This window comes from Epithele typhae, assembly GCF_022376455.1.
Source record: "Epithele typhae strain CBS 203.58 chromosome Unknown BXZ73scaffold_82, whole genome shotgun sequence".
In the NCBI taxonomy this organism is placed as follows: domain Eukaryota; kingdom Fungi; phylum Basidiomycota; class Agaricomycetes; order Polyporales; family Epitheliaceae; genus Epithele; species Epithele typhae.
The window spans coordinates 84,117-112,078 of NW_025954273.1; the positions used below are offsets into that span (position 1 = coordinate 84,117).

The window sequence follows — 27,962 nt, forward strand, 5'->3', positions numbered from 1 at the left end:
CTAAGGGGCGACAGAGTGTGCAAGTACAACCGGAGAGCCGGGAAGGAAAGTTGATGGAGGTACTCAAACTGCACACAGGTGGGTATTGAACGCGATTAATGTAACATAAAGGAAGTTGCCCTGGATCACAAACTGCTACTATGGTTGAACCCATGTCTAATTCCAACTTGATCAGGAGACCGCCTAGACGGAGACCTCAAGAGAATGCAACAAGCTTCGCATCCGGGAATAACTCCCGGAGGAACGCGCGCCCCGTCCGCTTTGCCTCCTGCAGGTCTTGCCCACCGAGCACTTCGCCACAGCCCAGCGCAAGATCGCGAAGGGCGTGGTGCGGCGTGATCTCAGCGAGCGCCGCGGCCAACGCGTCGGGGACGATGAGGGTGCGCGGGAGGTGCAGCACGCGCAGCCCGGCACATGCGCGCGCGAGCTCGGCGAGCACGTCCAGCGACGCGACCTCGGCGCCCAGGCCGTCGGTATCGCCGACCTGGTCCACCACGATCTTCAGCTCGAGGAGCGCAGGCCAGGCCGCGGCGATGGCGAGGAGGTCCGCGCCGCCGTAGTCGAAGTGGATGTCCGTTGGGATGATGCGCAACGCGCTGAGGTCGCGGAGGGGGGCGAGTGGGGCGAGCATCTCGCCGAGACGCACGCGCTGGGAGATGGACGTGATCGACGGCGGCTGGGGGTACGCTGCACGGTATAGGACGTGCTCGAGTCCCTTCGAACTGACAACGGAGAGCTTGAGGGTGGTGAGATGGGGAAATGCGGTGGCGATGGCACGGAGCGGGACGTCGAGGTGGTTTTTGAAGACGTTAGGGTCGAATGCGTAAGAGAGGGTGCGTAACGCAGGGAGTTGCATGGAGGGGAAGATGTATGGCGCGTGTCCGAGCTCATCGCACTCGATGTTGAGCACCTGGAGCGCCGGGAGACAGAACGGAGAGGGAGAGATTGGAACGGGGTGCGAATATCCGCCATCCTGATTGAATCTGTAATGTACCTTAAACTCGGGCATCTTCGAGCCCGGAGCGAAGGGGTGCCCACTAGAACGGCGGGAACCCGCGTATACGTGGGTCAGATAGCAGAGCCTGAGTGTCTTCAGATGGGGGTATTTGGATAACAAGGGCATCCAGTTACTTCCCCCAACGTAAGCCTCTTCCAATTGAGGGAAATATTCGAGCAAGGTTTCCGCGACCTGCGCATCCCATGAAGGAATAGGTCCGATTTCGATGGCTGTCTCGCGTACATTTGGGTTGAGAAGCGCCAGTTGACCACTGCCAGTGCCGGGAGAGCACCACCAGGTGTTCATGGGGGATGTTTTCAGTCTGACCAAACGAAGTTGAGGGAGGAGCGGCTCATTGTCCACAAGCAGCGTTCGAAACTCTTCCCAGATGGACGGCCGCTCATAGTAGGCGAGTGGACAAAGCTTGATCCACTGCACCCACTGTGCATACATTTGAAATCGTGCCCATTTGGGATGACAGTGTAGTTCGTGTGAAGACTGGATGTGCGCGACAGTCTTCATATCGAAATCATCAATACACACGCAAAAACGATCTTATGGAATACGCACAAAGAACCACCCTGGATCAGTGCGCCAACACTCGGAGCGCCTTTCCGCTTCCCAATCACTTCCCACTTCTGCAAATGCAATCCAGGGATCGCGCGGCTTTGCAATATCCAGTGTGTGTAGAAGAGATGTTAAAGGAAGGTCGCTCGGAAGAGTACGCCATAGAATGCTCAAGGCGGGACGAGAAAGCCGTTGGCTGGACAGCGCGATGGCGAGGAGAGTCTTGCGAGAGTGCTCGTCGTCGCCGCCGAGATGCGAGGATATTTCATAGAGAATGTCTTCGGCAAGTGGAAGTGCTGCCGTGCTTGACATGCTGGACATTCTTGGGTGGAATGGCGGCAATGGTGGGGCTGGGAGCGACGTTGCTGAAAAATGATGAAAGCCTAGCGCGAGTAGGAGACCTGAGAGGGATGTTCAGAAAAATTTGGAACGCCCGTTGGCCTTAAATAGCCGTGATCGCCGTCTTGACTCTTGGGCATTGGAGTGGCGCGTCGCCAGGGTCGGTGCCCCGAGTGGCCACTCGGCCCTCGGCCCTCCGTGCACTTGCATCACTTCGCGACCCGTCGCTTGAGAACGATCATGCTTGGTCCCGCTACTAGCCACTGATGGCCAAAGCATTCGCGCACTGTACCAAGCGAGCTCTGAACGAAGGCCGTCCGTGAGTGGCGCACTGTAACGGGGCCATAGCCCGGGCGGGACCTCGACCGCGCCGGCGCCATGCTTGGTTACAGGTTTTTGTACGTCGGCGCAGTTCGCAGGAGCGTGTATGAGGTTCAAATACAATAGGACCTCAACTACACAAAGGCATATCAGAACAGAACAGAGATATTGAGTGCGCGACACTCACTCCCTACTACGACCGCAGACGGTTCCGACCAGCCCGATGCCCCGCATTCAGGAACAGCGCCCGCAGGAACGCACGCACCCCCTCCTCAGCCGTCCCGCCGCGTCCGTGCCGCTTCTCGAGAACCTCAATGATGCCCAATTTCAGATCGTAGAGGGCGCGATGCGGCGCGACAGCCGCGCGCGTGGCGTCCAGTGCCCCGCGCGCGAACTTCGTCCGCGGAAGATGCAGCACGCGCAGCCCCACGCACCCGCGCGCGAGATCCGCAACCCCCTCGAGCGCCGCCACTTGATGGCGCGAGGCTTCCGTGTAGCTACACTCGAGTGCGGTTGCGATTATGAGCTCGGCGAACCCGGGCCACTCGACCGCGACGACAGCGATTCCGAGCTCGGTGAGCTCGGGCCACGCGGCCGCGATGGCGCGGAGGTCGTCTGCGCTGTACGCGAGCTTCTCGCCTCGCACGGTGAGACGCAGCGCGCGGAGGGCGCGGATCGGCTTGAGGTGCTCGACGACTTCGGAAAGGCGGGCGTGTTCAGGTGCGCGGAACGGGAAGCAATGGCAGTCCCAGGTAGGGATAAGGGTGAGGGTGAGGGCGAGCACGGTGGTGAGGGGGGGTAGGCTTTTGCGATGGCGCCGAGCGGCTTCTTGAGGCAGTTGTTGAAAACAAGGGGCTCAAAGTTGTAGGAGAGCGTGTGGAGGCGAAGACGCAGAGCGCGCGTCCAAATGAATCTGTGAGGATCTCGAGCATCTGGGGCGCTGGAAGGCAGAAGAAAGGTGGGGGCAGCGGTACCTCAAGGTGCTCCAGCTGGTGGTGATACATGTGGAAGGAGAGCTACTCAAGCGCAGTCCAGAAAGTCATTTCCGCGTAGCAACGTCCGCCACATCCGGTACGACCATGATGCTGCAGTGGAGTGTCTTGAGCCGCGGATGCTTAGAGAGTAAGGACAACCAGTCTTTCTGGTCGATCGTGGCGCGTTCCAGATCGGAACAACGGGCGAGGAGGAAATCGTAGGCCTGGGTGTTCTATTATTCGTCCCTTTCACCTTTAATCTCGGCACAACGGACGTGCTGTGAAAGCAGCGCCAACTGCCCACTGTGTTCGGTAGAGTACGGGCGCTTTAGAGTGACTCGGCGGAAACAAGGAAGGAGTGGCTCGTGGTTCGAAAGCAATACCTCAAGCTCGTTCCAGATGGAGGGAATGAGTTTCTTGGAGCTCGTGTCGAGGACAATCTCTGCCACGCAGCGGGTGTACGTCAGGAAGCACGCCCCTACGCAGGTCATGGGAGGACCCGATGGACTGTATTCAAACATATCAGCATCCAGACAGACGTTAGAAGATATGATATAGCACTCGAGTAGTACCATCCTGGGTTTCTTTTCGGGTATTTTCGTCATCGACAGGTAGGTCCATAAACCATAATCTCACAATATTCTTCGGCAGTCAATGCGGAGTTGCACAGGTCCTCTTTCCTCTGGAAGCGCCGCCGCTCTGATATTCCAAGTTCATGCAGGAGCTTAACGAGAGGAAGATCGCTGGTAAGCACTTGCCAGAGAACGTCGAGGGCGGGACGGGCGAACCGACGACACGAGAGCGCGAGCGCGTAGAGAGTCTTGCGAGACACTTCGTCACTGCTGTCAAAATTGGCGAATACTTATCTCGGCGAGGACATCGTCGACTTGTGCGAGCGGGGTCTTGCGTGGCATATCGTGGGCAGGAGAGGGCGCCGGAGGTACGGGCGGTCGGGTCAGTCGGTAAGGGGCGGGAGCAAAATCAGGCAAAATCGTCGTCGAGTCAAAATCCTGCCCGAAGTGGCTGTGCCGAAACAAGGTTCAGCGCGATCATTCCCCCTCTTGTCCAAATACTCACTGACCGAGTCCGAGAGGCACTCGGAGAAATGTGGGCTGCGAAACAGCTCGTGATACCTCCGGAGGTGATGCCCAGGACTCCAAGAATACTCGTCGTTTTACGAGAGCGGGAACATGGTCTGGAATTCGCACTCCCGATAGACACGCGAGTTCGGAGGTATCATCTCGCGACTGCGAGTGCGAATCACAGTCGCAGTGTATACAATCCAAGCGGGCGAAAGTAAATATGATGAGGTGAGCGCAGCCTCGGGCCTCTCGATCCGGCTGACGGACCGCCAAGCCCCAGGCCGCCGGAGCCGCACCCCCGAGAATGAGACATGCATGACAAAACAGCTTCCGATTGCGAACCCAGCCCCGAACCTGCCATCCCCTGCGGCCTGCGCCCATCAGCCGGGCACAAAACCGTTCTCCGCGCCCCGCGCACTGGCGATGCACGGCACACGACACATTATCCACCATCTTCCGAGCGTCCACCTAGCGTCTCGAGAACCACCTCCGCTTCCCCCTCGGGAAACGGAGACCACACGTCCGCCGTGCGTCCCAAGCGAGCGCAGGGCCGCAGCCTGGACTTCGGAGGCGGAGTCGGGCTCGGACCTCGCTAGCGCCCCGCGTGCTGCACCCACGCGCGCTCCTGCGCGCGCACCCGCCCGAACAAACGCACCAGGCGCGCCGCCTGGTCCCACAGCGCCGCGTGCCGCGTGCGGGCCGCGACGAGCTCGGGCGCGGCGGAGCCCTCGTGCGCGCGCGCGGAGTGCAGCGCGAGGTGCGGGGAGGTGCAGTGCGCGGAGAGCGCGGCCGCGAGCTCGTCGGGGTTGAGCAGGGGCGAGTCGCGCACGTCGAGCGTGTGGAGCGAGGGGCAGGTCCAGTGCTGTGTGGATGGTGCGGGAGGAGGCGAGAGGCGGGAGGCGAGGGAGACGGCTGGGGAGAGAAGGAGGGAGCGGTCGTCGAGCGGGGGGAGCGGGACGTGAGGTTGTGTGGGGGTCGAGTTGGGCGAGGGACTGAAGGAGACGGATGAGAGCGCGAGCGCGGCATATGACCTGGCGGCGTCGAACGCCAGGGTGAGCTCGGTGAGCTCGGGGTATTGTTGCAGTAGACGTAAGACGCCGTCGAGCGTCGCGGTGGGAAGGAGGCCTGCGTTGTACGGGTGCGCCAAGTGCAGGACTTGCAGGTCCGGACAGACGCTCGGAAGCGCGGACAGGAAGGCGTCATCTGGTTTGAGGAAAAACGACGTGATGTCCAGTTCGATGAGCTCGGAAAGCCCGGTGAGAGGCGTGAACGTGTCCAGCGTGAGGATGCGCGTGGGATCGTCGAGGGGCGGAATGGCGCTCAGCGAGCACATCAGCGAGATGCTCGACGGGAGCGGGAACACGAGCCGCACAGCGGCGATCGCGTCGCGGCTTGGGCTTCGCGCGAGGGCGGCGAGGAACATTCGGAGATGTGCAGCAACGGGGTCGTGGGCCGCGCAAAGCTCCACCTCCGATAGTTGGGTAGACGTGATGGCGTCGATCACCACGGACAGCGACGGCTCGAGGAGTACGACCCCGAGGTGCAGGACGGACAGCGCAGGGAAGGAGGGGGAACGCACTTCCCGCAGGCGCTCGTGTATCTTCGTTTCTCGGTACAAGAAGATCTTCGCCACAGCCAACGTCTTGAGGCTCGCCAAATGGAGCAATGCGTCGTCGAACAGCGGGAGGGAGAGGTCGATGGTCTCGAGGTGGTGCAAGTGCACGATCGCCCGCGAAACCACGGGGTCGACGGGTCCGACGCTCGCGCGGCACTGCACGGAGAGGTGTCGGAGGACGGGGCAGCGCGGGTCGAGCGCGCGCAGGATGGGGAGGAGGAGCGTGTCGCTCGGGGGCTGTCCGATGTGGATGGAGGTGAGCTTGGGCCCGAGGAATTGGATGCCGTACTCAAACACGTCCGCATCGGACTCCTCCCACACTAGCTCCTCCAAGTGGGGAAGCAGCGGGCGTGGACCGGGGTGGTATAGGCAGAGGGTGCGATAAGTATCGTCGTCGAGGTCGGCCGTGGGTCCGAAGCGCTTGAAGGAGGTTACGCGGGCGGCTTGCTCGAGGAAACGCGTCCAGTCGTGCGGGTCTGGAGGACGGGAGAGTATCTGCAGTGGCGACGGGTCAGAGAGAGATGCATGACAAAGAGCAAGAATCTTGTCTCACGAGGGCGCCGCTATCCATGACGTTCTGGACGTCTGTATGCCACACGTCCGTCGGGAGACACTTCACGAGCGGCCGGAGACTGAAGAGGCGCGACCACAGGACCTTGCTCGCGAGGGCGCTGAAGGCGCGGCAAGTCGCGTTGAGCGCTGCGACAGCCGCTCTGTTCTCGGGGTTGTATCCGCCATCGTAGGCCTGTTCACAAATGTTGCGAAGGATGTCGACACAGTCGAGACAGCGCCGCATCGTGCTGTACATCGATCGATGTCAGAGCTCAAAGGTGGTGTGGCGGAGCGACGGGGCGGCTGGGTGGAGTGACGGGCTGGTGTGTGTGGCGGGAGAAAAAGAGAAAACGGATGGTTAAGAGGTGTCGAGAGCCGTGTTCCCAAGGGTGGGATTGCGAAGGCGAACTGCGAGTGTGCAAAATGTCCGATGCACCGGGAATGGTCGCAGTGAGGGGGAGGCAAGGCCGCACACGCGTACGGTGCCGCGCGCTGCCGCTCAACGTGGTCTGCCCCAGACAGAAAATGCAGTGTTGGCCAGACACGCGGGTGGTCGTCAAGTAGGGAGGCGGAGGGCATACAGTCGACGGGTAAGCCGCGCGGGCAGAGATGTGTGGGGATGGACAAGGAGCACACCAGATGAACCTGAGTTTTGGTCGCGTATTCTGTCTGCGGTTCCCGGGTCTTGAGCGGGCAGGGGGCCCGTGGTCTGCACGCTGATGTCAACCTCCGATGGTGGACGGAGGTTGGGACTGGAGCGGTACAAATCAGATTCCAGCCCAGGGCGGACCGCCGCGATGGGTTCCGCCCCGCGTGCTGTCGTCTCCGGCCTCCTGCAGAGGGCAGGAAGAGTCCGTACTCGATTTCGATGTCGTGTACGCGCCTGCGCTGCCGAGTGGTTTGTTAGGCGTCTGGCTTCAAAATGGCCGGCCGTGAGCGGTACTTGTGGGCGATCTACGATGTTCCCGTTGACTCGGGGGCCTAGGCTCCGCATCGGGCCAAGATCGGGCGGGATAATCAAAAAGTGATTCGCGGGAGGGAGATTTGCTGCGGGTTCGGCGGCCTGCGCCGGCGGACGAAACTGTTGCTAAGTATAATAATCATATACCTTGTGTTCAATCAAAATGAGGCTACTGTGATAATTATCTGAATGATCTATTACTCCGTAGCGGAATCTAGAAGGACTCACTGCCATATGGACGCGCGTTGATCGTGTGTGACTGTGAAGTAAACAAGATTCAATTCCTGCGTTGCCAATCAGAGATCTTGGGACCACTGGTCTCGTCCCCAGCCGCTTTGTACCGCACCCCTCCGCCGCCGCTGGAGACGAGACCAGGGATCACCGAAGACAGTGGTCGAGAGAAAATAGGCAAATCGACCCGTTACGGAAGCGCAGGCTTACCCGTACGCAAGCGATAGGAAATATGTCTAGTGTACCTGCGGAGCATTCCTATTCCATGATGTCGCGTCCGTATCCGACTGGGACCCTGAACTTCCAGGGAACGATTCTCCGCACGATCCCACGATGTGCTTCCAGCTGTGTCCGCGACAGCCTTCGTGATGTGAACATGTTCAGTTGCTGCGAGGACGGTCTCGGTTATCTTGCGCGGAGGGTACGTTCTCGTCTTTTCCAGTGTGAGAATGAGTTTGTAGAAGCGTTAATCTCCGCAGAAACCGGAGGATAGCGTAAGGAGAAGCTCCGAGGCATACGAGGAATCTGCGAAAACGCTGTCAATAAGACGTATTGAATATGAGTGAATGGAGCACGAACCGCTGCTGGCTGCCATGCTGCATCTGCGCTGTCTTCTCACATAGCATCTGACAGCCGCAGGAGAAGTGCAGGCGAAAGCGCGGGGAAAGAACCAGAGAAAGACGGTCAGCATCGCGGGGAAACTGCAAGCCGATCGACGAGAAGTACTTCGTATGTATTTGTGAGCGTCACGAGCAATTCGTTCTCGCGCGTTGCTTACGATTTAAGCAATATATCGAGATGTATAAAGCCGCACTCTCATCGGCCGACTAGAGACCGAAGTAGATGTCTGGCGACCCTTACAAATGTGATCTTCTCGCATTCGACACAATGTGGGGTGTTGAGGGTTGGGGTCCTGCGGCAAAGGGATCTGAGAGCCGACCCATGGGGCCCAAATTATGGGCTATCAAACACAGGAAGAGGTGCATATAGAGGCAAACCAGCTCACGACATTTAGTTTCGCTCGAACCGAACCATCCAGGGCATCGCGGCGCACGCTTAGTAGACCAGGGTGCTGATCACGAACTTCGGAATATTTGGAAGGATGCATATATCCGACCAGATGTCGGATCTGGCAGAGGTCAGGTTGAGACACTTCTTGGTTGAGGATATTACGCGTATGTTGTCGAGTAAGTAATAGTGTGAAAGAGACGTGCAGTCTACGCCAAGGAAAAGGACTCATCAGGTGGGTATCCGTGGGAATTAACACGTGACACGCTCCAGGGGTTCGAGCTCGAGCTGCTACCCTTAAACTCCAACCGTCTCCACAGTCCACACCAGCAAGTTGCGCGCGGGCTTTGCAGACGAAACGATGGCGTCATGTTCCCGTACCCTCTCTCATCTGACACTCATTGCCCAACCAACCGGGTTTGCCAACACCCTATCCACCCATGGCTCTCCAAAGCTTTGGCAAGAGCGCGCTTCGCGTTACGAAGAACTACAGTAAGGGGTATACACATACCCAGATCAAGGCTCGGAATGCAACGTGCAACGATCCGTGGCCGCCTTCGGGAAAGGAAATGCATGACCTCGCCCAGCTCTCATACAACCAGTACGTGTTCTTTGGCTGTTGACAATCCAGTAGGAGCGTCGCCATCGTGCCCCAAACACGGCGGAGGGCATGTTGGGTGCCCGACGGTATATTGAGACCTGGCTTGCAGAAGCGACTTCGTCGAAATCATGGAGGTGCTCGACAAGACGTTGAATGATAAGGGCAAGAATTGGAGGCACATCTTTAAAGTGAGCACTCTGTCCGTGCCTTGGAGCCCCTTCCGCGCCTCCATTTCCACCACTTCAAGCCCGAGTTCAGCCCTCTGTGCGCTATGAGCTCTGCATATCTTACGCATACATCTACCCGCCCACCACATCCCCACTCCCCTGTGATGTTTCGTTCACGGTCACACATGTTATACTTGGTCCCCATTGAGTGCAACTCCTCTGAATCTGCATATACTCACATCTTGCTACTCCCACAGTCCCTTATCGTGCTCGACTACCTCCTTCACGCCGGCTCTGAAAACGTTATCGTCTACTGCGAAGAGAACCTCTACGTGATCAAGACCCTCCGCGAGTTCCAGCACGTCTCTGAAGATGACAAGGACGAGGGCGCCAGCGTTCGCCAGAAGGCGAAGGACATCACCAACCTCCTCGCCGACAAGCGCCATCTCTTCCAGGAGCGCGTCGCCCGCGCGCGCATGTACAACCGTATGGCCGACCGCCAGTCCACGGATACCGAATCAGACCCGGACTCGAACCCGGGGTTTTCCAAGCCCAGAAGGCGGCTGCCGAACGGGCTGGAAGAGAACGTGGTACGGGGGGACGAGGACGAGGATATGCGGCGGGCGATTGAGGAAAGTAGGAGGAGCGCGGCGGAACGACATGCAACGGCGGAGGACGCGGACTTGGCGCGTGCGATCAAGCTCAGCGAGCAGGACGAGGCGCGGCGGCATAAGGTCGTCGACCAGAACGCGGCCGCGCTGTTCGGTGATGCCCAGCAGCAGTGAGTGCTCCTCCATGTCGAAGTCGTTCGCCCTGCGCTCACGCGAACCATTGCGGACGCGTAGGCCCCCTCCCGTCCCTCAACTGGTCGGCGCGTCGCTCCCAGTGCAGTATGCAGTGACCGGGGTGCGGCCGCAGTACACAGCCGTGCCCCTCGTGCAACAGCTCACGGCCATCCAGCCCCAGTTTCCCGCCTATAACCCATACGCGCAGCAGGCTCAGCAGGAAGCCGTTGATACGCACGCACTGCCGCTGTACGGTGCACCGCGACTACACTAGCGCCCGCGCGTCGCCGTCCACCTCGACCTCGCTCGTCCTCCCGTACCTCGACCTCTCCGCCGCGCGCACCCATCGCGATCAGTCCGCGAGCATTCCATATCGACGCTCCAGCATTCCAGGCCAGGCGCGACGCCTACGGACACACCACGCCGCAGTTCACGCACGACCGAGGCCGGCACGGCACGCACCCGATCCACCTCCTCTACAGTACGCCGACCTCGTCCATTTCCTCATCTTCATTCCCCTCCTCTTCTTGCACGATTAGTATGTCCTCCTGTTCTACATCTCGTACATTTCGTATTCTCGTATCCACTTCCCCTTCATTCTCGGTCTCGATTTCGTACATTTTCGGGTCTCGGACTGTACATTGATCTGTCTACATACTCGTCCCGTGCGTCGCATGTACTTAGGCTCACGTTTTTGCTTATTGATGCTCAGTTCACTCTCCCGCTCCTTCTGCGCGTGCTGTGTGCTCACCTCGTCTCACCTCGTCTTCGCCTTCGTCTTCGACTTCGACTTCGACTTCGCCCACGCTCACGCCCACGCTCACGCCCACGCTCACGCCCACGCTTTCGCCCACGACCTCGATTCCATTCGCCTTCGCCAGCGCCGCGCGTGCGCGCGATCTCGTCTATCCACTCCGCGTCTATTCCCTCCTCGTCCTCCTCGCGCTCGCGCGATCCTCTGATCCGTCCTCCCTTCGCGTTCGCTCCTCACGCGGCGCGTCGTAGCTGTTCCCTTCATTTCCTCCTCGACTTCCCGCGTCTCACGCTTGCTCGAGCTCGCTCACTCGCCCTCATCACTGTTGACTCTTCGCGGAGTTGACTGCACATCACCGTGCGGGTGCGTCTTCTTGTCCCACTCACCCACATGTCATAGTGGTCTAGGTGCTCATACTGCACTAGACTGAGTATATGCGCCAACAGCAGCTCCTGCAACCACAGCGAACCGCAGCGCCTTTCCCCGTGCCGCCACCACCGACCCCACAGCCCTTGCGTCCACAGCCAACAGCGTTGGGCTCGAACAATCCGTTCGTCGCATCACCTGTTTCCCCCACATCAACTCGAGGCCTATCTTCCTCCCGCCCACGTTCGGACAGGCCAATATCTTTCAACCTGCCGGGCACGTACGATCGCCCGGGGCGCGAGCACGCGACGTCGATGGAGCGAGGCCGGGAGAGGGAAAAGCAGCGAGAGCGCGAGATGCGGAGCCCGCCGCGGACGAGCACGGCCGTCTCGGAGCCTCCTCGTGCGCGGCGCGAGGCTCCCACGCTGGCGGACCTGTTCGCGGATCGCGCGGAGGACGGCGTGGATACGTTCGGAAACGCGGGGGATTTGAGGTGAGCGATTTGCTTGGCTTGTATCTGCGACGGAGGCTTATGAGCGGTGTTGATGCAGGTATGGTGCCCATGCTGGGGTCATCGCGGGTCAGAATACGGGAACGTCGGACATGAACCCGTTCCGGGGCTCTTCGTCGTCGCCGCCGAGGGAGAAGAATTCGATCGACATCTGAGTAGTCGTTGTATCTTCGTGCACTACATAAATGCATCTGTATTCTTCTCTGTATTACCTCAATGTCCGTCAATTGTCTGCGAAAACGCAGATCGGGATATGCTGGCGCTTAATATGCTTATCTCACGCGTTGGTGAGACCAAGTACTTACTGATGGCTTGTCGACAACTGCAACTCGTCTTTCCTCCAATATCCTCCCGTGGACGCATCTCTCATATTACCCTTTCTTTCGATCTTCACGTTGTCCTCGCGTCAACCAACGGACAATGTCCACAGCCAACACCCCGCCCTCGAATCTCGCAGGAGCTTTAGGACCCTGCTGCGTCAAGACCGTCCACCATTCCGGCCAACCACGAGGAAGGGCGGAAAGTCTCGCGGGGACGCGTACGTACGTCGTCACTCCCTCCGGCTTCCACGGCGCAGGCTCCACGCATTCCTCGGAGGACAAAGGCGTCCTGCTCTACTTTGCGAACATCTTCGGGCCCTTCTACGTGAACGCGCAGCTGAAGATGGACTACTGGGCTTCAAATGGTGCGTCGCTTTTTCATTTGTACTTGGAGCGGAAAGTGAGAGCGGACGAGTGCGCGGATGCAGGGTACACGGTGCTGGGCGTCGACTTTCTCCAGGGCGAGAGCATGCTGGACCACATGCACACACCGGGGTCGCGCCGTACACGGAGAACGCGCCAGAGGTGGTGGATAGGTGGCTCCCTGAAGTTCGCGCGAGGCACGGTGCGTGATAACTTGGTTCTTTTTTGCGTCTCTGACTCGCGCGTATATGTAGCTGGCGCGAAGTTCTTCTGCATGGGTGAGTCCTCGTTGAACTTCTCCGAGCGAGGAAAACGCTCATTCTGTACGGTCAGGCGTATGTTTGGGTGCGCCGTTCGCGATGAACGTCCTCGCGCAAGACTGGGCCACGGTGGGCGCGTTTGCGCATCCGACTTACCTCGACGAGAACCACTTCAGAAGAGTGCAGAGTGAGCACCGTCGTTGTAGCAGCTTATGCGATCTTGGCGCTCACCACGACGTACTCGTAGAACCGTTGTTGATGCTCTGTGCGGGTACGTCATTCGTCGCTGGCTATATGCGGTTGTACTCAACGCCAGATCTGCGCAGAGGGCGACTTCACGTTTGACAAGGAATCCCGTCGACGTGCGGTCGATGTCCTGGACGAAGACAGGAAGGAGTACAGTCTTGTGATGTACGGCGGTGTGGAGCATGGGTTTGCGACGCGTGGAGATCCCAACGTGCCGAAAGAAAGTGATTCTACTGTCGTTTATTGAAGCTGAGACCGGGGCTTAATCGTTGCCAGGATGGGCAAAGGAGAACGCGGCCCTCATGGCTCTCAACTGGTACGACCATCACGGAGGTAGAAGTCGGCCCTCGTCAACGTGCATATAGTAGACTCTGGATCTGGCGACGACGTCCCTGGGCGTGTGCCCCGAATCCCAGTTTATCGACTTCTCATGCTTCGCACTCTGTGGTGCGCGTGACGTGCAGACATGCCCACGGGTTGCTGGAAAGCCATATAAACAGCTCACGCCGAACTCACGCGCCCGCCAACAATGTCGACGCCCCTCGCGAAACCCTGCAGCGACTGCTGCTTCCGCACCTTCCCCCACTCCGGCACCGCGCAGGGCGCCTTCGAGCCCATCGCCGGTGTCCCGACCTACGTCTCCGCCCCTCCAGGCGACGGGCCCCACGCGAAGGTCATCCTCTTCTTCTCGGACGTCTTTGGGGCGACATACCTGGCCGCGCAGCTCGCGATGGACTTCTGGGCCGCGCACGGCTTCCTCGTCCTCGGGATCGACTACTTCCTCGGGGACTCGGTCGCGCGCTACGGATGGCCGCGCGACGCCCCGGACAAGGAGAAGGAAGTGTGGGTGACGGCAAAGCGCCTGAGCGCGGCGCCGCTCGTCCCGCCGTGGCTGGCGGAGGTGCGCGTGCGGTATGGTGCGTGCGTGCGCCGGGCACATCGACGTTAACGTGCTGACGTTTGCGCTTGCGAACCGAGACAGAGGGTGCGAAGTTCTTCACTGTTGGTGAGTGTTCGCGCTTCGAACGTTTTGGGAGTCGAGTGCTGAACGCGGGCACAGGTTACTGCTTTGGAGCCCCCTATGTCATGGACTTGTTGGCAAGCGATTGGGTAACCGCAGGTGAGGAGCCTTCCTCGATTATCCCGACTTTGATTGACGCCCGCTAGGTGCCTTTGCCCACCCCGCGTTCTTGGATGAGGACCACTTCCGCAACGCGAAGAGTGAGTTGCAGAATGCCCCTTACCCGCCTGTGCCTAATTTCCTCCGCCATTTAGAACCCCTGCTCCTATCCTGCCCTGGTACGCTGAATAATCGAACTTTCGATGCAGTTCGCACGGAGCTAACTATAGGCTTAGAAGAGGACTTCACATTCTCACTGGAGGCGCGTCGGCGCGCCGAAGACATTCTTCTCGCCCGACCTGAGGAGCATCGTGCAGCGTTCTTTATCCAAGTGTTCAGCGGCGCACGTCACAGTTTTGCTACGCGCCCCGATCCGGACCGCCGGACCGAACGTGAGTGAACACTTTCTGATCTAATCGACGCACTCCTATCGCTTCATCCGCCTTTCCAGCACTGACGCACACGACTATGAATGACAGGATGGGCGAAGGAGGAGAGCGCGCGCTCGATTGTCGACTGGTTTAATCACCACGCCAGTGAGACGTAAAGTTGCACGTCGTACATAGCTCAACGTCCCACACCATCAATGTTTAATGCATCACAATTTACCGCCGTTATGCAGTGAGTGTTGGTTTACCCGGATTCAACGCGCGCTTCTTTCGATCGGAACGGAGCGGCGTCTGTATCCCGACTCGATCGCAATCAGAGCACAGACAGGCATCGAGTAGAGGACGTCGAAGTGGCTGCATCAACTGCCTACCGGTTTGGCCAAGGCGGTATGTGTCCTTCCCGAGCATCTGAGAAATTGTGTGGACGTTGCAGCGTTAAGCAAACTCCGTAGGTGCGATGCCAGAAGTAAGGCTTCAAACCGGGCCACTTCGTCAGCGATCGACAACGAGCGATTCTGTGGCGGGCGGCCTTTGTTTCCTCTGTAGGGCTGACCCCAGTCCCATAGCGACCAACGGACGGTTCCCGTCGCTCTGGGACGTTAGCAACCGGCGTGGCTCGGTACCGGTGGACTCCATTCTCCGCGACGCCCCTATATGATTGAGGCGGGGCATGGTTCAAGTCAAAGTTACTGGCGCGCCCGGCCCTCGCCGGCCTACTATAGCGGTCTAGCTTGCATTCTAACTGCCACATCGTCGGTCACCTGGGACGTCAAACGTCGATCGCGATCGTCGCGCGTCGATCGCTTGCGACCTAAAAGCTCGCTCGACACATGGTTCATGCGTCTGTGGAGCGCGCAGGCCGTACAGGCTCGCCTGAGGATCCGTACAAAACTTTGCGGTGTTGGGGCGAGCGTCGACCTGCACATCTTCCCTCTTCGTCCGCCTCGCGTACCATGCCCGGCTTCCCAGAACTCTTGTTGGCGCTCTCGGTGCGCGACTCGGACGCAGCGGACCCGCGGCTGCGCCAGCTTGAGGAATCGATGGGCTCGATCCTGATTGGCAGCCTTATCGCGCTCTTGTGAGTGCCTCCGCTTGCATGCTTGGCTCTCTCCCGCGCTTGCGCTCATGGTAGTCGAACAGCTTGTCCGGCGCCGTATCGATACAGGCGGTGCTATACTTCCAGATGTACACGAGGGATTCGTTCGGGCTGAAGACGACGGTACGTGCTTGGATCAGCTCTCTTTCGTGTACATTGGCTGACGCGTTCGTTGCGGTGACGTCGTCAGGTTGGTGTGATTTGGTGAGTTTTCGTGAGATTCTTGCTTGGGTGATGGGTACTCATGGGTATGGCGGGCCCCAGGTTGATCGATCTCTTCCATTCGGCGATGACCATGGTCGCAAACTGGGAGTATCTTATCGTCAACTTCGGGGCGTGGGATGTGATGGATACAATCGTGTGGTGAGTGCATTCGGTTAATCACCACTTCTCATACTCATATTCGATCTGTGCAGGTCTATCGCAGTGTCAGTAGTGTTGACGGTAAGCCCTCGCCAGAATACCCAATGCGGTACCTCGCAACTAACGCTTGCTCAGGCATGGATCACATTCTTTGTACACTGGTGCGTCTTTCTTTGGCTAACAAGCTGTCACGTTTCACACCTATGAATCAGCTTCTTCATCCACCGCATTTATCGACGTATGTCATCCTCATCCGTCCTTCAACTGTGGCTGACATAACACCCTGCAGTTAGTCGGGGAAATCTTTGGTTGACCGTACCATTGGCCTTGATTGCTCTCCTTCGTATCGGTATGTGTAGCCCTCCTTCGTAATAGCCTGGAAGGTCACTTATCGTTTTCACTGTAGTATCTGCCAACAGTGAGCGTTCTCAATCGACAAAACGTCGAACACCAGCTGACTATCTTGTACTAAAGTCTCTACATCAGAGATGTGAGCCAAATTTGATCATCCCGACTCAGCTGAGACTTATTGAACTATCTAGGATTCGCCTCAAGAGTTATTCCGAGTTCGTCACCGACTACTCTGTAAGTAGACCTAGATATCTATGCTCTTCAGTCCTGTTGAACGGCATCCCAGTACGTTTTCACCATCGGCCTCTCCTCGGCCGCGTCACTCGACGTCCTCATCACCGCCGCGATGTGCTTCTACCTTCGTCGCGGCCGCTCAGGCTTCGGCAGGTGAAATTCCCGTCCAACCCCCCTGTTCCTCTCCCTCACACGCTATCTTTCAGCATGGACAAGATCATCGACTCCATCACCGCGTACACGATCGAAACCGGGATGCTCACCTGCGTCACCACCACCGTCTCCCTCATCTGCTGGCTTGCGATGCCGACGAATCTCGTCTTCCTCGGCCTCCATTTTGCCATCAGCAAGCGTGCGTCCACGTCCCTGCTCTCTTCGCCCTGTCCACTCCGATCTGATCCCATCCGCGAACAGTCTACGCTAACTCGTTCCTCGCGACGCTCAACGCCCGCAAGTCGCTCGTCGCCAAGTCGCAAGGCTCGGGCGACGGCGCGGAACAGCATCCGCTCCCACTGATGTTCCCGAGCCCGTTCGAACGCCGGCGCGCGGCCTCGCGCCTCGAGAGGTGGTCCCAGCGCTCGCACACGGAGACGCGGCTGCAGGTGACGGTGGAGAAGACCATCCAGCGGCATGACGACGTCGAGATCGAGCTCGAACTAGCTCGCGAGGGGTCGAGGACGCCGGGGAGCGCCAGGCCGCTCATGGAGCTCGCGGTCAAGTCGGCGGAGAGGGTGTATTTGCCGTCGTGAGGGATTGGATTGGGTGATAGCTTATCGTTATATGGACGGCTGTTTAGAGGATCTACGTTGCTGATACTCATTCCTTCTTTTGCTTGCACAGAAGGCGTGAGAGAGAGTCTCGTCCGATTTGGTTTTCCGAGATTGCTGAGACCATTCCAAAACAGGTGTCGCATGTGACCAGCGCGCGCGCGACTGGTCGACGGTTCGCTGGTCATGCTCTCTCTGTATGTCGCTCTCAAACTATCACGTAAACGACGTTCATCGCGGGAGCGCTGGACGCGGCGTAGGTGGGCGTTGCGTCGCAGAACACGTTACGCGAACTCCGATTGGACGGCAGATGTGCGCGGAGGGCGGGGAGACGACGGAAAGGCGGGGAGGGCGGTGCTCGCGCTTTCCCCAGGGCGGTGTTGCCGAATGCGGGGCGTCGAGTCGAGGTTAGGACTGTTTGTGCTGCGGTTATTAAACTATATGGTGCGAGAAGGGTTATCGTGTACCGCTGTCGTCGTCATAGGTGCGCACGCGGCTGCAACCGAAAACGTCCTTCGCGTATGCGTATTCTACTTATTCAAACACGTCGGAAGACACCAGACACCGGCATACACCTCATTACGCCCCGTAACGTGCGAACTCTAGCTCCCTCCAGTCCAGCGCGATCCCCGCGACGCGCAGCGAACACAGGTCGGGCATCGCGCGCGCCAGCTCTGCGAGCGCGTCCCGCGTCACCTCCTCCTCCTCTAAATCTCCCTCATATCGTGTACTAGCAAGCTCTGGTTGCGATGTGGCCCCGATCTTGAGCTCTAAGAGCGCGGGCCACGCGGCGGCAATCGCTCGGAGGTCCTTGGGGCCGTAGAGCAATAGGTGGCCTCCCACGTATATAAGCAGAGCGCGAAGGTCTCGGATGGGTGTGAGCGGGCGCAGGAGGTCGCGGAGGAGCAGGCACTCCGGCGTGCTGAGTGGGGTGTTGGCGAATATGTGCCTGCTGTGGACCACGAACAGATTGAGCGTGGAGAGGTGTGGGTATGCAGCAGCGAGGGCGCCGAGAGGAGCATGCGCCCCGATGAGGAATTTGGACGGGTCGAACTCGTAGGAGAGCGTGCGGAGGGCAGGGAGCTGCATGTGGGTGAAGAAGGGTAACGTGTTCCCGTACATGTCGCCGATAGAGAGCGTCCGGAGCGCCGACAAGCGGAACGGAAAGTGGGGCGGGTCCTTGCAGAACCGCGACACTTCGAAGGAAAGCGACTCGAGGGCAGGCCAGGCGACCAGCTGGGCTGCCTTTGCGACGCATTGTCCCATGATCTGACTGAACCAAAGCGTCCTGAGTTGCGTGTGCTGAGAGAGTAGGCCTGTCCACCAGGAAACTTCGGTGAAAACGGTTTGCAGGTTGGGGCAGCGTGTGCGGAATGCGTCGCAGAACTCGTCTTTGTTCTCGTCGGGATTTGAAATAATCAACGTCACCTCGCGGACACTTGGTGAGAGCAGCGCAAGCTGCCCCCGGTCGCCTGCGTTCATTTCCAGATATGGGTGCCTCGAAGAGACGTCCACGACACGGAGGCAAGGAAGGATCCACTCATTTTCAGGAAGTAGCGTTTCAAGCTCCGTCCAAACGGATGGCATTGGCACGCTGACCGGAGGAAAGATGGTGATTTCCTGCACGAAGCATGCGTACATCTGAAAGGTTGCCCACTTGGGATGACTGCGGAGTGCGTGGGACGACTCGAAGTGAGCCACGGTCTGGACCCAAAATGTCAATACCTACGCTCGTTTCAAAGCCAAGCATAACACTCACAAAGAACCACCCTGGATGAGTCTTCGGAGTGGGTCTCACCGTAGATTCATCACCAGTCTCTGGATCGTCTCCGTGTTCTTGCCACTCAACGCGTCGATCCTGAGCAATTCCTAGCGTATGGAGAAGTGAAACCAGAGGGGCGTCATCGGGTAGGGACCCCCAGAGAATTTTGAGGGCAGGACGAGCGAAGCGTTGGCAGGACAAGGCGAATGAGAGGAGAGTTTTGCGAGACGCTTCCTCATATATGAAGGGATCGAAGGTGGAGCATATTTCTGCGAGGACATCGTCCACTTGTGCGAGAGAGTGATCGTTTGACATACTGCTGGTGCGGACAGGGTCAAGAGAGGGTGCACGGAAGATCGGGAAGACCACGCCGACGCCGCTTGTTTCGGCACTGCCCGCACCCCGGGCCGGAGCCATCCGACTGCCAACAACTGCCAATGTCAGCCTCGACACACGCGGCACACCTCCTCTGCCTCGCTTTCGTCAAGTCCCTCGGACAGACCTCGAGTCGCGCGAGCGATTCAACCAACCCCGATCAGGAACTCGATGAGCGCAAGCACGCGGAGGCCCGCGGGAAGACGTCATACTTGCTGCTGGCGAGCCACCTAGTGCGATGTATATGTGCAGCGCGCACAAGCAGGGGAGCCAGGAGCAGATTCTAACAGAGCTAGTAGTAAGCTACGTAGGGTATCCAGGCGCACGCACTGTGAGTCTCTGCCGGAGTCGGTGAATGTCATGCTAAGGGAGAGGGGGATGAGGCGCGGGTAGTGTGTTGGTTCTCTGCGTGCTTGTAATGGGTGGGCCCCAACAGTGTAAGTACTAGATGCTCCGACTCAGGCCCCTCCTCCTCCTCCAGGCTCTGGCCTCGTCCAGCGAACGCTTCGTCGTTTATTGGCGCTTTTTCCCGGTGAGTCGTCCCGCTTTGGGCGCGGGATCCGGGCCGGCCGATTAAGCGCTGACAGCACGCACACCGTTCGAGCTGCTCTCGTCTCGTGTCATGATTATGCCCTCACCGCGAAGACTATTCACCATATTGTTCGACCGCGTCTACGAACTCTGAAGTGTTATAATCGCATGTCTCTCACTCGCAAGAAGTTTACCGTGCATCTAAGGTCACGGGTTCCCCAGCCAAGTCCACCCCGTCCAATTAAGTCCGTCTGCACGCTGAGCCTTCTGAACTCTACTTAAATATATCACAGCTTCGCGTTTCGTTACTGTCGATTTTTTTCGCAGTGCAATGTGCCATTACTCGAAACTGGTTCCCACCTCTCCACTAGGCAGTGGACCTTCTCCTTTTCCGATGCTTCGAAGCTTCGACTGAGAACATCTTTGCCAGGCATCTTACTCCACTTGCAATCTGGGACGCACACACTTCTCCAAAATACCCTGCCTCGCGAGTGGATTTGGACAGGTGTGACGGCACCTGAGAATGGGCTCGCGCCGCGCCACGAGCGGTTGCGTTCCCGCCTCCTGGGACCACGACGCCTCTCGACCACGTTCCCCGAAGACTCGAAATCCAAAGGTCTGGATACACAGTCTGATAAACATGTCCATTGTCGCGCCGCGTAAGTTTATGATGCTGACCCCAATGAACGTATCTCAACTTGACACGGGTTTATAGTCTACGGGATCTCTTTATTCCTTCCGTACGTTCCACTTGCTAGCATATACCCTCTGCTTGCTGACAGTATCGCGCTCAAGGTCGATCATCAATGGGTTCGTCTACCGGCACAGTCATTTTAATCCGTGTCCGCGTCGCGCTTACCTTTATTTCTAAGCTTTGGATTCAACACCACAATTTCCCAGCTGCTCACCGTCCCGCCCTACGTCGTCGCCAGTACGTCTGCCTCCCTCGCTCTTCGCCCCGCTGCTCACGCCCATGGCAGCCATCACCCTCCTCCTCTGGGCGTTCTGGTCCGACCGGATCAAGAAGCGATACCCCTTCATACTCGCCGGGCTCGTTTTTTTGCCTCGCCGGCTTCGCGATCAACATCGCCGACGTGGGCATCGGCGCCAAGGACTTTGGCACCTTCCTCGTCGTCACCGGCGCATACGCCGGCTTCCCCGGGATCATCGCCTGGTGCGTGTCCGTCCTCTCCCGTCGCCCGGATCCATCTAACGTCCGCTGTTCTGGGACACGCGCACAGGCTGGGGAACAACCTCGTGGGGCACTACAAGCGCGGGATGGGGATGGCGCTCCAGATCGGCATCGGCAACTTCAGCGGCGCGGTCGCGAGCAACATCTACCGCACGCAGGACGCGCCGCGATACGCGCTCGGCCGTACGTCTTCTCTCGTCTCTGGCTCGCGAAGGGTGCTAATTGCTCGAGGGACCTAGACGGGATTGAGCTGATGTTCGTGGGGATCGGTCTTGTCGCGGTGCCCATCGCGGTGCTGTCGTACAAGCGCATCAACGCGCGGCGTGAGTCCGAGATGAGGGAGGCGAACGAGCGCGGGTTCAAGTATTCGCCCGAGGAGCTGCGGAGAATGGGCGACCGCGCGCCGGACTTCCGGTACACGCTTTGATCGTGGGAGGAGCGTGCGCGCGATCTATGCGAGCATGATATGAGGTCACTCTTGTTACCTGTGGTGTTTTCCGAAACTCGCGGAAGTATTAGCGGCGGCCAAGGCATCTCGTTCAGGCACGCATCTGGGTCGTTGGAGGGGTGGTGAGGGCTGCGTCTCCCTTCTCATGTTCCCCCGGTCTTCATCTGAAGGATATTGCGAGATCACCTCGTCAGTTTTGCAGATCTCTTCCTCCGTAGACACGCCCTGACGCGTGACCGGTCTGCCGAAAAGGTAGTAAGGACAAAGCTGAAATGGTTTCCGTACCGTACCGCTTTTACATTGCGAATTACCGAAGTCTAAAAACCGGGTTTTCTCTCATGAGACTGCGTGCGACGGAGGTCGATAGACGTACTCAAGGACTCATGAGAGGGTGTGCCACGGCTGCCAGCTGGGCTGGGTATTTTTCCCGATGAGTCGGCGTTTGGCGCCTACTCCGGGCCGGGTCTGCGCGCTCGCCATCATCGTCTGGAATGGGAAGCTCGGCACGTCATCTGTTGGCAGACGACGACGACGACGCCATCCCCCTGCAGGCACCGACGCTCATAAGCTGCTCAGGGTCGTATACTCTAGCTGCTAGATACTTAGCGACGAGCACACCATGTCCTGAGGCGGTCACGACTCACAGGGCCCCGGGCCAAGTTTACATGCGCTAAGCCTTTTCAACTTTGCCAACCTGATGCTCACCTGCTCAATCATCATCTTTCTCCAGATTGCGTTATGTACCACCACAGCGCTACCTGCCCTTCACCAGCTCACAACAGTCTCCTGCCTCTTCGAGGGAGAACACCCGCGCGAATTTAGCGTGCTGTCCATGGAACGCACGCGGATCTTCCGAAACCCTCGGCCTATCTACTCTTCCGTGACGGCCCTCCGCAGATGCGGGTACGTATCGTCTGTAGCACTTCCGCATCCCGTGCTAGGCCCCAGCATCGCGTCAACATCCCGCACACACTCGCCTCTACTCTGGCTCCCGTCGGCCCGTCGGCCCAGTCCCCCGCTGGCGGCGTGATGGTATATAAAAGTGGACCCGCGCCGCGCTACGAGCTGCCACGTTCCCGCTTCCGGTCAACGCCCTAACGATCCCTCGACCACGGTCCCCGACGACTCGACATCCACCACCCTACGACGCGCGTATCACGACCATGTCAGAGAAAGGGAGCGGGGGGCGCATCCAGGTCGACAGGACGGAGAAAGAGTCGGTCGAGGACACGGTCCAGCATGCACCGTATGGGGGCGATCGTGAGCTCCCTCCCCCACCGACGCTCACCGCAGAGCAGGAGAAGAAGTTGTGGCGCAAGATTGACCTCCAACTCCTGCCCATCCTCACGCTCATGTACTTGTGCTCGTTCTTGGATCGGGGAAACATCGGTGCGTCCTCGCCTCGATATGCTGTCAACTCTTTCTGAGCAGAACGAACAGGAAACGCGAAGCTGCAGGGTCTGACGACGCAACTCGACCTCACGGGGAACGAGTACAACATCGCATTGGTGAGGTTCTGTGCTGATCACATTCGTTTGATTTTGACTGATCGCAAGATCTCGTAGACGATGTACTTTATTGTAAGTGTCTTTATGGCCGGTTGAGCTCCGGCTACTCACGTTGTCATCTCCTGTAGCCGTACTGTCTACTTGAATCCCCATCCAACTTGGTGCTCAAGAAGTTCCGTCCTTCGAGATGGCTTCCCGGAATCACGGTGTGTGTGCAATTTCAACACGACTTCCGGGATCGCTCACCGGTTCTCGCAGGTCGTTTGGGGTATTATCATGACGCTCATGGGTCTCGTTAAAAAGTAAGCAAGTTGGTCTGCGAGCGTCGGCTTTTCTGATTCGTGTCTTGAAAGCTATCCTCAACTCGTCGGCACTCGGGTATGTTTGGGAGTGGCTGAGTCTGGCCTCTTTCCCGGCGTCGTATACTAGTGAGTCCAACGGCAAATTCACTATTTCGGGGACCGCTCACTATGCCTTCTAGTCTTTCCCTGTGGTACCCTCGTCATATGCTGCAGTTTCGTGTTGGCATGTTCTTCGGAGGCGCGACGGTTGCGGGTGCATTCTCCGGGCTCTTGGCGTTTGGCATCTCGTTCATGTCCGGGACCGGGGGGCTGCTCGGATGGTCGTGGATTTTTGTGAGTTTCCACCGTAAAGGTGCCTGTTGTCCCTCGTTTCTGACTTTCGCAATAGATTATTGAGGGGCTTCTGACTGTCGTCGTCGGGCTCGTCGCCTTCTTCGGTACGCGTAACAATCGGTCCCGTATCTCACAGACGCTTACTCGGCATTCATAGTCGTTGTTGACTTCCCACAGACCGCCGAGTTCTTGACGCCGGAAGAGCGTGCATGGGTTATCCATCGGAAGAGTGCGCAATGTCCACGTTACAACCACCAGGCTCTAACATCCTTTCACAACAGAATACGACAACTCCTCAGTTGGGGAGGAGGAGCACTTCGAGGTCCGCCACATCTGGGAGACGCTTCTCGACTGGCAGGTGTGGATCCATATCCCGATTTACTGGTCTATCGTCGCGCCGCGTACGTTTATGATGCCTGCCCTAGTGAACGTATCTGACCTTGACGATGGCCCCTAGTCTACGGGATCTCTTTATTCCTGCCGTAAGCTTCATCCATGCAAACAATCCGCTAGGTTCTGACTTTATCGCGTCCAAGGTCAATCATCCACAAGTTAGTCCACTCGCGCCTTCGTCACCTGAACTCATCATGTGCTGACCTCCCTCTCTCAGCTTCGGATTCAGCACAACAATCTCTCAGCTCCTCACCGTCCCGCCTTACGTCGTCGCCAGTACGTCCGCCCCCTTCCCTGCGCTTCGCTCACTACTCATGTGCAGCGCAGCCGTCACCCTACTCGTCTGGTCAGTCTGGTCCGACCGGATCAAGAAGCGATACCCCTTCATCCTCGCCGGGCTCGTCCTCTCCCTCGTCGGCTTGGTGATCAACATCGCCGACGTGAGCGTCGGCGCGAAGTACTTCGGCACCTTCCTCGTCGTTGCCGGCTCGTACGCGGGCTTCCCCGGGGTCGTCGCCTGGTGCGTATCCCCTTGGTCCGTGCCGCGACTCGATGCGCTGACGCTCGGAAACACGGTAGGCTGGGGAACAACCTCGCGGGCCACTACAAGCGCGGGGTCGGGATGGCGCTCCACTTCGGGATCGGCACCCTCAGCGGCGCGGTCGCGAGCAACATCTACCGCACGCAGGACGCGCCGCGCTACATCCTCGGTCGTGCGTCTTCTCCTCTTCTCTGTTCTCCTCGGCAACTGATGCCCCGTTTACGACCCATCATCACAGACGGGATCGCGCTCATGTTCGTCGGCATCGGGTTCATCGCGCTCCCGATCGCGGTAGTTTCGTACAAGCGCATCAACGCGCGCCGCGAGGCGGCGATGAGGGAGGCGGACGAGCGCGGGGTCAAGTACACGCCGGAGGAGCTGCGGAGGATGGGCGACCGCGCGCCGGACTTCCGGTACACGCTTTAACTTTGATTCGTGGGAGGAGCGCAGGATCCCTTGCATTTTTGGACCTCTGCTCGTGTAGCACATTGGTGTTAATCTGTCACGACGCGCGCCCTTGTCGAGCTACGAGACCGTGTCGTGAACGTGCAGCACCCCACAGAGAATGGCGGGTCCGGGAACTCGCCACTCGACGCCCTCCACAGTAGCCACTGACCCCGCAGCCCTTGCATATGTGTGGCGCGCGGAGGTCCCGGAGTGGCGCGAGGGGCGCGAGGTCGTCCATGAAGCGGGTGCAGGCAGCGGATTCCAATGCTGATGCAGACGGCAGTGAGCGAGAGTGTTGTGAGATGCGCGAAAGCGCGCGACGGAGCACGGCCTCAAGTTGGCGTCGAGTGGGGAGCTTATCTATCACGGCTGTATGATCTGTCTCAGTGGACTGCAGTGGGTGAACGCGGGAGTCCGGGGCACGCGCAGCTCGGGCACGCGCACGCGAGGTCCGCGAGTACTTGGGCCAAGAAGTACGTCGAGATGCGCACGTGCGCCATCTCCTCATCAGGCGCCAAACACTGGCCCAAAAATGCGATGCCAATATCTCTCTTCTTCATCCTCTCATCATCTCGAGCTACTCCCGCCACTTCCGTCGTACGTAGTAGTGAAGCTGAACACGTTCTTATCGGCTAACTTACTACCCAGCCCTCTTTGCGCCTCACATTCATTGGAGATGTCCTTCTTCCCGTTGGTCGACGACGTCCTCCCGGACATATTCGCGAATTTGGATGATAGCAGAGATCGTGGATCACGTAGAACTCTCTTTGCCCTCGCCTTGTCTTGCCGACGCTTTTCCCGTCCCGCTCTCGATGTTCTCTGGCGATCGCTTCCCGACGACTTCCCCCTGGTCGCACTTCTGCACACCCTCGACATCGCAAAGGACCGCGACAACCCGCCTCACGATGATAAATTTTTTCGCAAAGAATGTCCATCATGGTTCTACGCAAGTATCTGTACCTCTTTCATATCGCATGGGTACTGACCTCCTGGGTTCAGACGGTTGGACACCTCGACTCTACGGCCGACCTCCACTGCCATCCGATGTGGGCTCATTTTCAGTCGTATGCGCGCTGCGTGGAGGAGATCACCATCTTCCTGCCCGAAATTAAAGCAGCTGCGGTGTCCGTCTGGAATGAAGTGGAAGCACTGTTAGGTAGCGACGAAGCGCTCCTTCCCTGCCTTCGTCAAGTCATCCTCGACAACCGTGATAATCTGAGGAGTACTTTCGACCCGCTGGACTATGGCCAGTTCGCACTACTCTCACCAAGTGTCCGCCACGTAACGTTTGAAGCCACCTATGGAATAGAAGGGGACACCTGCATTAGCGACGCTCTCCTCACTCGCTGCCCCGACTGGGAAGGCATCACTGTCAAGCATAGGGCATGGACCCTATTTCGTTGCCTCGATGTCTCCAAGCCCACACGACTTCGGAATCTCGAGTGCTGCGAGTGGGTGGAACTGGGCGTCAGCAATTTGACACATTTGGCAACATGGTCCGCACTCGAATCGCTTTCCTTCACCCTGTTCCACTTCGACCCTAACAGTATCTACGCCCCACCGTCCTTCTCCCTCCCGAATCTCACGTCGCTCACGATGAACGATCCGTACAAGTACGCGACCCTCTTCGTCAACCTCATGCAGCTCCCTTCTCTCAGGACCCTTTCCTACGTCTTGTACACCACGGGAAGCGACCCCAACACCCCCCTCGACGCCGTCATCGCAGCCTACCCCGACCTCACCACGCTCACGCTCACGCTCCTGCGCTCTGGACGAAGTTACAAACGCACTCCCCGTCCACGGCCGTGCGTGCACCTCTCGCACCTCCTCGCGCCCCTCGCGCCGCTCCGGCACCTACGCGCGCTGCATATCGCAGTCCCGGATCACCCCTTCGGCTACAGCGCCGCCGACCTCCGGACGATCGCGAACGCGTGGCCCGCGCTCGTCGAGCTGCGCGTCGAGATCGAAGACGATGACGAAGAGGTGGAGAGCGAGGACGAAGCCAAGCCGGGGCTGGAGGTGCTTGCGGAGCTCGCGCGCGGGTGCCCCGATCTCCGTGTGCTGCACCTCCCGCGGACGGTGCTGGTTCCGGGGGCGTTGGACGCCGCGGGGGTGGGATTGGCCGCGCACTGCGCCCTTCATGACCTCTTTCTGGGGGTGATTGAGGTGCGCAGATATCGGGGCGACGGAGAGCAGGCGGAGCGGGAGGTCCGCGCGTTCGTTAAGACGCTGTTCCCAAATGCTGAGCGTCGGGTCGAGGTGAAGGAGGTCTGCTGTTTTGCTGTTGTATGATGTATGTTTTCCATCTGAAGTGGAATGTGCATGCTGCTCATCTGTGGTTTTTGAGTTCGTAACTCTGAGTATTAGAAATTAGACAACTACTACCTGGCGGAGTTTGCCTACACAGTTATTTTACGTGCAAGACGGGAAACTTGGAATAGCAAACTGAAGGCATGTTGTGAGACAACGTACGATTTAAAGACACTCATGGCTCGCTTAGTTCGCAATAGTAATTACGGCTGACTCGATCCCCACTCCCCGCAACGTTAAACGCGAAGTATACCTATGACCGCTTGAACTCGTCCTGGGCGACCGCATCGAAGGGAATGAGCGCGCGCTTAGATTGTCGGAAAATCCAAATCGGCCTTGCAAGCCAAAGATCTCGTAACCGGATTTTAATTGGATTGCAAGCGCGCTGGTTGGCTTGCAATGACATTGCGAGCTCTGTAGCGCCTCGAGAGGGATTGCAAGGCGCCTGAAGTTATTGCAAGGACTTACCGCACAGGAAAC

General features: G+C 58.6%; 10 protein-coding genes across 10 annotated transcripts; 6 read left to right on the forward strand and 4 right to left on the reverse strand.

The window, feature by feature from the left end:
• Positions 1-196: 196 nt before the first annotated feature.
• BXZ73DRAFT_106401 (uncharacterized protein) lies at positions 197-1,303 on the reverse strand (the record flags this gene model as incomplete). Its single annotated transcript, XM_048016618.1, has 1 exon — positions 197-1,303. The coding sequence occupies one exon, from the start codon at positions 1,301-1,303 to the stop codon at positions 197-199; it is 1,107 nt and encodes a 368-aa protein (XP_047872734.1).
• A 644-nt stretch (positions 1,304-1,947) lies between these two features.
• On the reverse strand, positions 1,948-3,689 carry BXZ73DRAFT_106402 (uncharacterized protein; the record flags this gene model as incomplete). The annotated part of the gene is made up of 3 exons (XM_048016619.1): positions 1,948-1,965; positions 2,490-3,052; positions 3,503-3,689. 3 exons carry the CDS (start codon positions 3,687-3,689, stop codon positions 1,948-1,950), a joined length of 768 nt encoding a protein of 255 aa, XP_047872735.1.
• A 1,183-nt stretch (positions 3,690-4,872) lies between these two features.
• On the reverse strand, positions 4,873-6,691 carry BXZ73DRAFT_54666 (uncharacterized protein; the record flags this gene model as incomplete). Its single annotated transcript, XM_048021210.1, has 3 exons — positions 4,873-5,142; positions 5,284-6,390; positions 6,449-6,691. 3 exons carry the CDS (start codon positions 6,689-6,691, stop codon positions 4,873-4,875), a joined length of 1,620 nt encoding a protein of 539 aa, XP_047872736.1.
• A 2,396-nt stretch (positions 6,692-9,087) lies between these two features.
• BXZ73DRAFT_54641 (ENTH-domain-containing protein) lies at positions 9,088-11,817 on the forward strand (the record flags this gene model as incomplete). Its single annotated transcript, XM_048021205.1, has 5 exons — positions 9,088-9,248; positions 9,358-9,436; positions 9,673-10,196; positions 10,261-10,426; positions 11,380-11,817. 5 exons carry the CDS (start codon positions 9,088-9,090, stop codon positions 11,815-11,817), a joined length of 1,368 nt encoding a protein of 455 aa, XP_047872737.1.
• Positions 11,818-13,549: 1,732 nt separating this feature from the next.
• On the forward strand, positions 13,550-14,687 carry BXZ73DRAFT_54659 (alpha/beta-hydrolase; the record flags this gene model as incomplete). The annotated part of the gene is made up of 6 exons (XM_048021207.1): positions 13,550-13,941; positions 14,058-14,140; positions 14,188-14,241; positions 14,296-14,319; positions 14,377-14,532; positions 14,620-14,687. The coding sequence occupies 6 exons, from the start codon at positions 13,550-13,552 to the stop codon at positions 14,685-14,687; spliced, it is 777 nt and encodes a 258-aa protein (XP_047872738.1).
• A 795-nt stretch (positions 14,688-15,482) lies between these two features.
• Positions 15,483-17,322, forward strand: BXZ73DRAFT_81507 (uncharacterized protein; the record flags this gene model as incomplete). The annotated part of the gene is made up of 14 exons (XM_048023516.1): positions 15,483-15,607; positions 15,670-15,748; positions 15,816-15,829; positions 15,890-15,988; positions 16,042-16,069; positions 16,124-16,149; positions 16,201-16,226; positions 16,278-16,337; positions 16,395-16,406; positions 16,463-16,478; positions 16,531-16,573; positions 16,626-16,726; positions 16,780-16,925; positions 16,988-17,322. 14 exons carry the CDS (start codon positions 15,483-15,485, stop codon positions 17,320-17,322), a joined length of 1,110 nt encoding a protein of 369 aa, XP_047872739.1.
• A 597-nt stretch (positions 17,323-17,919) lies between these two features.
• BXZ73DRAFT_81508 (uncharacterized protein) lies at positions 17,920-18,981 on the reverse strand (the record flags this gene model as incomplete). The annotated part of the gene is made up of 1 exon (XM_048023517.1): positions 17,920-18,981. The coding sequence occupies one exon, from the start codon at positions 18,979-18,981 to the stop codon at positions 17,920-17,922; it is 1,062 nt and encodes a 353-aa protein (XP_047872740.1).
• A 1,667-nt stretch (positions 18,982-20,648) lies between these two features.
• Positions 20,649-21,627, forward strand: BXZ73DRAFT_106409 (major facilitator superfamily domain-containing protein; the record flags this gene model as incomplete). The annotated part of the gene is made up of 8 exons (XM_048016620.1): positions 20,649-20,667; positions 20,724-20,748; positions 20,804-20,818; positions 20,881-20,939; positions 20,989-21,062; positions 21,121-21,182; positions 21,250-21,383; positions 21,440-21,627. 8 exons carry the CDS (start codon positions 20,649-20,651, stop codon positions 21,625-21,627), a joined length of 576 nt encoding a protein of 191 aa, XP_047872741.1.
• A 1,184-nt stretch (positions 21,628-22,811) lies between these two features.
• On the forward strand, positions 22,812-25,151 carry BXZ73DRAFT_54664 (MFS general substrate transporter; the record flags this gene model as incomplete). The annotated part of the gene is made up of 15 exons (XM_048021209.1): positions 22,812-23,037; positions 23,089-23,156; positions 23,214-23,228; positions 23,285-23,362; positions 23,415-23,458; positions 23,510-23,584; positions 23,638-23,791; positions 23,847-23,895; positions 23,949-24,020; positions 24,073-24,192; positions 24,249-24,273; positions 24,402-24,460; positions 24,512-24,704; positions 24,764-24,897; positions 24,964-25,151. 15 exons carry the CDS (start codon positions 22,812-22,814, stop codon positions 25,149-25,151), a joined length of 1,500 nt encoding a protein of 499 aa, XP_047872742.1.
• A 957-nt stretch (positions 25,152-26,108) lies between these two features.
• BXZ73DRAFT_106411 (uncharacterized protein) lies at positions 26,109-27,464 on the forward strand (the record flags this gene model as incomplete). Its single annotated transcript, XM_048016621.1, has 1 exon — positions 26,109-27,464. The coding sequence occupies one exon, from the start codon at positions 26,109-26,111 to the stop codon at positions 27,462-27,464; it is 1,356 nt and encodes a 451-aa protein (XP_047872743.1).
• Positions 27,465-27,962: the final 498 nt, after the last annotated feature.